Genomic DNA, 8,718 nt, shown 5'->3' with positions numbered 1-8,718 from the left:
CAGGGCTGTGATTGGTCAGTAGGAGGTCCTCGGGCGCAAACAGCCAGCCCAAAAACGAACGCGCGGCCATGTTGAATTTCCGAGATTCTGAAAGAAGAGACAAAAGAGCGACAACTCGGTGGATTTCTGGAAACAGCGAGTATCTACCAAACTTAATGAAACTGCCGATATAACGTAAAGCAACGACACAACGAGGAAGACATTGGGCGGATGTAGCAAAGCGAATGTAGCATCTTACTCCGACTGGGTAAATAACCATTTCTCAAGCATATCGATTAGCGTATCCGTTGATGTTAGCACGCACGAGCTAAGCTAACACTAGCATGCTAACTTGGTCGTTTGGTCAGGATGAATAAAAAGTTTTGAACCAACAGCCACGAGCCGTGAATACACAGAAAAGGCTGCTTTGTGAACAACGCCTCTCGGTTCACCGTCTGAAAATAAATCTCTACCTCTCAAACGCACATAAGACCGAACGATTAGCCACTTGCTAACGTTAGCCAGATTGTTAGAGCCACGTTGCTATGCACAAAGTTTTTAACGCCGCTTCCAGACATGCTAATTGACTTCTTTAAAGCTAACTTTGCTGTCGATTGGTGACAACGAAGTGTTCATGAAAGAATACCCACCGATTAATGTACTCATGATTGATTTTACTGTGTATTGTGTTCAAAAAGTTAAATGTCCAGTGGCTAACTTTCAACGAAACTCAAGTTGTCGAGTTGAGCTACCAAACGCTAGTACGTTAGCATTAGGTCAAGCTAGCTCTCACCCGTGGGATCACAACAAAGCCACACTGGCAGGGTTTTAATCGCCATTTCTTGTCAATATTAGCATTTGACTCGGTATTTTTCACTATTTTAATATTGCTGTTATAAAGCTACCTGGGTAACGTATTTTGTTTTACTTTTAAAACTAGTTTTGTTGTTGCTGACATTTGATGGTTTGCTGAATATGCTTTTGTGTGTGTTTTGTAGTTTGTTAAAGGTGTACAAATCTAAAAGTGTGTTTTTAGTCTTCTGTGATTTTGACTACCGTTAGTTTATGTTGCTGATTGTGCTTTTGTTTATTGGTTCGCTTGTTAATGCTCTAAAATTAATTGTTTGTTCCCTGGCAGGTAACCTGGATTGTTTGTTGGACTGGCAATCCCCAAAGCACTTTGCAGCCTGCCATCTCAACTGTTGCTGCAGAACAGAAGGAAACTGGAACAAGTTAACCACAGACATTTAAAGTGGGCTGTCCATGATTTCTGGAGTGATTTTTCTGAGCCAGTATTGAGCCCCAGCAAAGACATTTGAAGACTTTCAATTTCCGAGGAACAAATTATAAGAAAAGTGTGAGACGTGACCAAGCAGATCCTATTGCTTCTTGCTTCTCGCCATTTTGAATGTATAAACCTAGCACTGGGACTTAAAAAGCCAAGCAAAGATACCTGAAGAACACAACAACATTTCTGGATCATCATTACAGCAAGGATCAAAGGACTCTTGACAAACTATTTGAAAGAAAATAAGAGGTTATTTTGGTCACATATTTGATTTATTTATTCATATGAATGTTACTTTCTCCCTTTTTTGGAGAGTGGTCTTGTAAATAGACAGAATTCATACACAGACTTCTTCTTTTCAAGAGGTCTGAACGTCAGATTGTGTACACAATACATTCTTAAGAGAGGAAAGAGAGAGAAAAAGTTTTATTTTTTCAGCTTTTAGGGTTTTTTTACACACGGGTGCATTAATCAAAACAGTTGAAAGAAATAGACGCACATATAAATATAACACACTGAGGGAAAATTGCCAATCGAGACGTTGAACCCATGGCTACAGCAAGAACAGCAAACCCAGCGCCAATGATTGGATTGAATAAACCAGCAAATGGGCAGTTCAGAGGACAGACTAAGCCAGCTGGGCAACTGCCAGGACTCCTTGCACCTGCCCAACAGCCCAGCGGCCCCATGAGAATGACCGGCATTCCTCAGAGCAGTGGGGGCATCAAGTAAGACACTGGTTCCATACATTCTGTCACTGCATCGAAAGAAATTTAGATTAGTTAGATTTTGTGTCAGTTAATCACTTATGCAGTTTCACTACTTGCACTGGAAATCAAAATGTAATTCTTTACATTACATTTCTTTACATGACAAAGCTTCGAATAAGTATTTCTAACACAAGAAGGTTGAACACAAATTTTGGGAAATTCCATTAGTTGTAAAGGTAAAGAATAATTGCTAACGCCTTTAGGGGCTAGCGTCCCAGGCTCTGATTTAATATACATGAAAAACAGTTCAGGGGTTGAAGACCCTTGAGTTTGTGGTTTAGTATATTTCAAAGCTGCTTTAAAAATGTTATGTTATTTATTGAGACTTGACAATGTTAATTCTTACCCTTTACCAAGGTTTGGTGATGACTGGAAGAAGTGCCTGGAGCTTCCTCCAAAAGATACCCGGATGAGAACTTCGGTAAGCCAACTTAGATTCACTGTTTATAAGTCATTTGTCTTTTTAATTGATTTGGATTCACTAAAAGTGGGGTTGGCTGCTAATGCTGTCTCATCAGCAAGGACTTTCATCCTTTTAAATGGTAATGTCCTTTTTCTGCTCTTGTCTACCAGGATGTGACATCAACCAAGGGAAATGAATTTGAAGACTACTGCCTGAAGCGGGAACTTCTAATGGGGATCTTTGAAATGGGATGGGAGAAGCCCTCCCCTATCCAGGTAAATGAATCAATGAGAGCTGAGTGCAATCTTGATTGTGACGTGAGCTTCATTTGTGAGACACCTTGAAGCTGCTTTAAATCTACCAACAGGCCATTTTCACAAATCAGATTTATTAAATTAATTACCATTGCTTTATTTCAGTTCAGGATTGCAGTCACTAAGATTATGTAGTTATTCACTCTCCTAAGATATTTGGCTATACTGCTCACCAACCATTTTATCTTGCATCTAGCGATGCTACATGGGCTTGATTTGCAGCATTCTCTAACCACCCACAGGATCCCATCACTCCAGTTTAACAACATACTGCTTTCCCTGTTAAATCTGAACAACAGTTTGCGCAATCGTGTGTGTGTGTGTGTATGTATGTGTGTCTTGCGCATTGTACTAATTGGACTTGTCTGTCTGCCAAAAGGAGGAAAGCATCCCCATCGCTCTGTCAGGCAGAGATATCTTGGCTCGGGCAAAGAATGGTACAGGAAAAAGTGGAGCCTACCTCATCCCTCTCCTGGAAAGAATAGACCTGAAAAAGGATTTCATCCAAGGTATGTTTCTGCCGCCTCTGCCAGATGGTGCCATTTTTGGAACAGTTGCAATGTGACAGATATACATTTCTGAAGGGCTTATTTTTGCGTGTTGTACTTGAATATTATATTGATGTTTATGGAGTAAATATTTTAATTTCCTTGTTCAACAAACTGTAGTCCATGACCACTGCTCTGTTCTACTGCATACCCAGTTCTCTCTACTGTCTACTGGTAAAAAGGAACTGAAATGTAGTTGTGAGCATCACTTTAATTTCCCCCATGCATCCCACCAACCCTTGCATTTCATCAGCCCTTCCCATTTTTGTCTCATTCCAGCCATAGTATTGGTGCCAACAAGAGAGTTGGCCCTACAAGTGAGCCAAATCAGCATTCAGATCAGCAAGCACCTTGGAGGGGTCAAGGTCATGGCTACCACAGGTGGCACCAACTTGAGGGATGACATCATGCGTCTTGATGAGACAGGTACTTGTCATGCTATTAACGTTCAAGGAATTGAAAAGGGCTGTTTCCATAAAGAAGATTGTAGATAAGTGTTCATGGGATGTTTTAAATCTTGTCACTCTGGCTCATTTGCATTTTTCTTTGAAATTGTTTTTTGCTATATTTTTTTTTTTATTAAAGCCATTTTTATGTCAACAACATTACTCCACATGCTGAATGACAAAACCCTTGTTGACCACAGTTAAGCATTAGCATATTGAACTGATGTGCTGTTTGTACCTCCTTCTCCCTAATAGTGCATGTAGTGATTGCTACACCAGGCAGGATACTGGACCTGATCAAGAAGGGTGTGGCAAAAGTGGAGAGGGCCCAAATGATAGTGATGGACGAGGTGGGTTTGACTCTTAATCTCAGAATCCACTTTTCAATATGGCTGACTGTGTTTTTAACATGCCTTACTTTTAATATCTCTTCAGGCAGATAAACTGCTGTCCCAGGACTTTGTGGTCATAATCGAAGACATTATCAGCTTCTTCCCAAAGGAACGTCAGATCCTGCTTTACTCTGCCACTTTTCCCATCAGTGTGCAAAAATTCATGGTGAGAACTTTAAACAGCAATTTGATTCTCTGAAGAGGTGAAAATTATGAATTTTGTTTGCACTTCATTATACACTTTGAATGTCTTGTCCAGAGCAAGCACCTGAAGAAGCCTTATGAGATCAACCTGATGGAGGAGCTGACATTGAAGGGCATCACTCAGTACTATGCCTATGTGACTGAAAGACAAAAGGTCCACTGTCTCAACACACTCTTTTCGAGGGTGAGTGTTCAGTGCCTACCAGTTGCATACTGAGAGCCTTAAAAAACTGCACGATTTTAGGCATTAACTCTATACCTAGCTGCCCTCTCTGGTAAAGTGATTTTATTCATACACTGTTGATTTGAGTTTGACACCAAAAAAGTACAGAATCATGATAAAAAGATGGCTCTGTAAAACTGCACATATTGTAATTTTTAGTGATGGGACTCTATCCATATTGCTAACAATTGCAAAGTATTAAATTCTCTTTGAGAGAGATTGTCTGTTTATATTAAGGCAATGATTACATACAATATAAATAAAACTTGATTAAAAATCAAAGACAACAGAATAAGAAAAGTGGATCCACATGCAGTATATTCAGGCGAAGAACCAAGGATGTGCATGTGGCCTGCAAGCTGACGTTCGGCCTCCCTAGCATAAACTGTAGCTTTGGTAGACCCATAGCATGCCTGAGACGAAGCATTAAAAAATGTATTATTCTTGAAGGCATCAATAATCATAAATCTATATCTTTCTATTACAGCTTCAGATCAATCAGTCGATCATCTTCTGTAACTCCACCCAGAGGGTTGAGCTTCTGGCCAAGAAAATCACCCAACTGGGCTATTCTTGCTTCTACATTCATGCAAAGATGATGCAGGAATACAGGAACCGCGTGTTCCACGACTTCAGGAATGGATTGTGCAGAAACCTGGTCTGCACAGGTGGGTGAAGAGGGTTGTGCATTTTAGAAAATGAAGTGGAAATTTAAATCATGCGTGGCCAGCCGGTTTAACATTGTTTATAATTTTCATAGATCTTTTCACAAGGGGAATCGACATCCAGGCTGTGAATGTGGTCATCAATTTTGACTTCCCCAAAAGCGCAGAGACCTACCTGCACCGCATCGGCAGATCAGGTGAGACTTTCAACAATAAAATTAGGTTACAGCTATTATCAAGGACGACTTCATGACAGTACTTAATACCTACATTATGTCTCTTCTTCCTCAGGGCGTTTTGGTCACCTGGGTCTGGCCATCAATCTGATAACCTCAGATGACCGCTACAACCTGAAGAACATCGAGGATCAACTGGTCACTGAAATCAAGCCCATCCCCGGCAGCATCGACAAGAGCCTGTATGTGGCAGAGTTTCACTCTGTTGACCCAGACGATGATGATGATGATGGCGGCATCGAAGACGGAGCCAAAATTAAGGAACTGTGAACAGTCTGAATGGTCAGTGCTTCAAACAGCTCAAAAACAGCCATGACTGAAAATAAACTATTAAGATTAAGTGTTTTGGTAATCTTAATTAAACCATCTTTATTGTTGGTCACATCTTCTTTAGAGCAGGAGGTTTCTTTACTCTTCTTAACACCCAGTCTACACAGGTCACTACAGCTGCAATGATTTGTCGATTTTAAAATGAAAATGACTGCCAGCTGTTTAGGTAATAATAATTAATCGTTTCAGTCATTTTTCACACAAATATATAAAATATTTGCTTGATTTACTGCTTGATAATAGATGTAGAGTCTTTGGATTATAGACTGTTGTGTTGGACAAATGAAGCTATTTGAAGACTTCCCTTTTGTGCTCTGGGAAATTTATGCTCATGAACATTCACTAGAAATATAAAGGTTACAAGTTCATTATGTGGTACAAAGGTGAATAGTTGAAATTGTAAAATTTAGGAGAAACTGTTTTCACTACTGTTCTGACAGTGTTTGTGTGTATGTGAATGAGAGCATTAAACTTGTACCCAGTGTATTCATAACGCTGGTCTTGGCACTCCTGCTTGAAGGAGAGCAAATACTAGCAACCTTGCTAATGGATAATATCCTCTTTCATCAAGCAGATTAACTTAAGTTTCAAGGATTTAAGGGTGAAGGGTTAACCGTTGTCCTTGGGCTGCACAACAGCAGTCAACATAGATTTGTACAGAGCTGATCAGCGCAAACAACCAGCTGTCTCCTGCGCGTTTGGTAAAGCTGTGACTCATTCACATGGTGGTGATTAGAAAGTCTAACTTGGCTTTTGTGGTTTGTTTTTCAGGTGAAACATGGCGCCTGGCATTCGTCACACAATACTTTTGATGCATCACACAAGATTCCAAGTGGAAATTTCTGTTCCCCACTTTGCCACCAAAATGGTCTAATTGAGATATCTTGTCATTTCAAGTTTGAGTTTAAAGCGGTCTCCAGTTCTGTCTGTGCATATGCTACTAAACTGCTATCTTCCCAACTGAAAATTACACTATACTAATGAGCTGTACTTTCTGCCATGCTGCCAGAGATGGTCTTGTACATGTGGTATGGGCTACTGGTGAAACTATCATTTAACTCAGCAACTCTCAAAAGATATGTATACTGTGATTAATGATTTTTGTACTACGCTGTTGGAATGATATGTGAAACCAAAGGTAGACTTGGAGGAAAAGCCCGACTCATGTCCTTGCTCTGCAGATGACCTTAATATGGCCATGGTCACATCTTGTTGACATGCCTTTTTAAGCAGATGCTTTAACAAAAAAAAATCTACATTTTAATACTGGATCATAATAGCTGGAGTTTTGGGGGGATTCAACAAGGTCCAGGAAACATTCCTTAGAGAGGCTGGTTTATGTTGACATGATAATGTCCTGCAGTTGCTGCTGATTTTTTTTAAAACTCGTCTCAAATATTTTCTGTTGGATTAAGATCTGGTGACATGGTCGCCAACAAAAAGACTCGCATTTAAATAATCATCAGTTCATACTAGACGGCCTAAAGTGTGCCAAAAAGATATTAATACCTTTACACTGCCACAACCAGCCTGAAATGTTAATGGATTCATGTTGTTTACACCCAATTCTGACCATACGATCTGTGAGAATCAAGATTTGCAAGACTAGGCTACATTTTTCCAATTTTCTGCTGTGAAGTTTTGGTGAGCCTGTCTCACCAGCCTCAGTTTTTCCATCTGCTGTTCAAGTGGTTATTTGTTACTGTTGCCTTCCCACTGCTCGAACAATCATTCCACAGTTGTAAGTCACATTTTTTTTTTTTTTTTTTTTTTTTTAGCTTTGGCTGTCTATTCTGTTTTCCCACCAAATTAAAATCCTTCAAAAGGGAACCAAAGTTGGAAGAGTAGACAAAAAGTTGAGTCAGAATATGAATGGCTTCAGACACCAAAATGACCAAGAGGGCTGCTGTGGTGCTCCAGCACAGATCACCAGAAACAGTGTTGCTGATAAAGAACTTGCTAGTCTTTTTTGTATTGAAGTGTTTACTGCGGAAATAAGATATTTAAAGATGACAGTGTAATGTCAGTGACACTGTAGTGCATTTTCTGAAAGCGCTGTTTGATATTGACATCAAGTCCGTATTTCTTGTTCCCTTTAAAGCCATAGCAAGCCAGGTCAGGTCAGGTCTTGAGGTTGTCGGTAATTAACATGACAGGATGAGCGGGGCGTTGGTTAGCATTACCTCAAACTGATCAACTTGTTCAGTCATGTTAATGTAGTTTCTGTGTCCCTGCTTCCCTCCAAAGTGCCTTAGTCTAACGTCAAACCTCTACATTGCCCAGGCTCTTGTCCCAACGTTGTGTTGTACTTAAAATGGCACCCAGTTAACCTTTTAGTTATTCAGTTGTGAAAGAACAGTGACAGTCTGAGATGTGAAGTTTTCCTTGTTTGTAACGGATGCATTTGTCTTACGAGATATTGTAAGTATGACCAGCTACAACTGCTCCTGGTCTCTGAATGTATTACAGCCTTGGTGTACTTGTCTGACCACAATGTCAGAAAAGATGTATGGCTCGAAGTTAAAGCATAACACATAACATAACTGCCATGCACCAGCAGAGAAGGGACCATTCAGTGTGCCCTCTTCTAAAGCATCTGAAGTAGTCATTAGCCTGAACTTTCTTCATGTCTGACTCTGGAGCACCCTTTTTGATGATGGATTTTGGTTCCCCAATTATTTGGCCTCATTACAGGCGACACTTGAATGAATACATGTCATGTGATAGAAAAAAAAAATTGAACATTTTCTGAGTGGGTTTGTAAGCTGGGACCATTTTGTCACATCACTGCATTCTGGAGAAAGAAATACACTCATGACTTGATGACCAGGTTCTTTAAGTAGAAAGACAGACAGGCAAGAATTTTCTGTTAAGTGTGTCAATGCCAGCGCCTCAAACAAAATAAAGTCCAAATGACTTA

The 8,718-nt window shown here is 40.1% G+C and overlaps 1 protein-coding gene across 1 annotated transcript; it reads left to right on the top strand.

Moving 5' to 3' along the window:
- The first annotated feature begins 58 nt into the window (after window positions 1-58).
- Window positions 59-8,718, top strand: ddx61 (DEAD (Asp-Glu-Ala-Asp) box helicase 61). The gene is made up of 13 exons (XM_084357492.1): window positions 59-247; window positions 1,118-1,995; window positions 2,395-2,458; window positions 2,611-2,715; window positions 3,134-3,263; window positions 3,582-3,728; window positions 4,004-4,098; window positions 4,184-4,306; window positions 4,400-4,528; window positions 5,055-5,235; window positions 5,328-5,429; window positions 5,524-5,750; window positions 6,570-8,718. Exons 2-12 carry the CDS (start codon window positions 1,817-1,819, stop codon window positions 5,736-5,738), a joined length of 1,470 nt encoding a protein of 489 aa, XP_084213618.1. The 5' UTR covers window positions 59-247; window positions 1,118-1,816; the 3' UTR covers window positions 5,739-5,750; window positions 6,570-8,718.

Source organism: Pagrus pagrus (genome assembly GCF_965226575.1).
Source record: "Pagrus pagrus genome assembly, chromosome: 7".
Taxonomy (NCBI): Eukaryota; Metazoa; Chordata; class Actinopteri; order Spariformes; family Sparidae; genus Pagrus; species Pagrus pagrus.
This window is presented reverse-complemented; position numbering and strand designations above follow the sequence as displayed.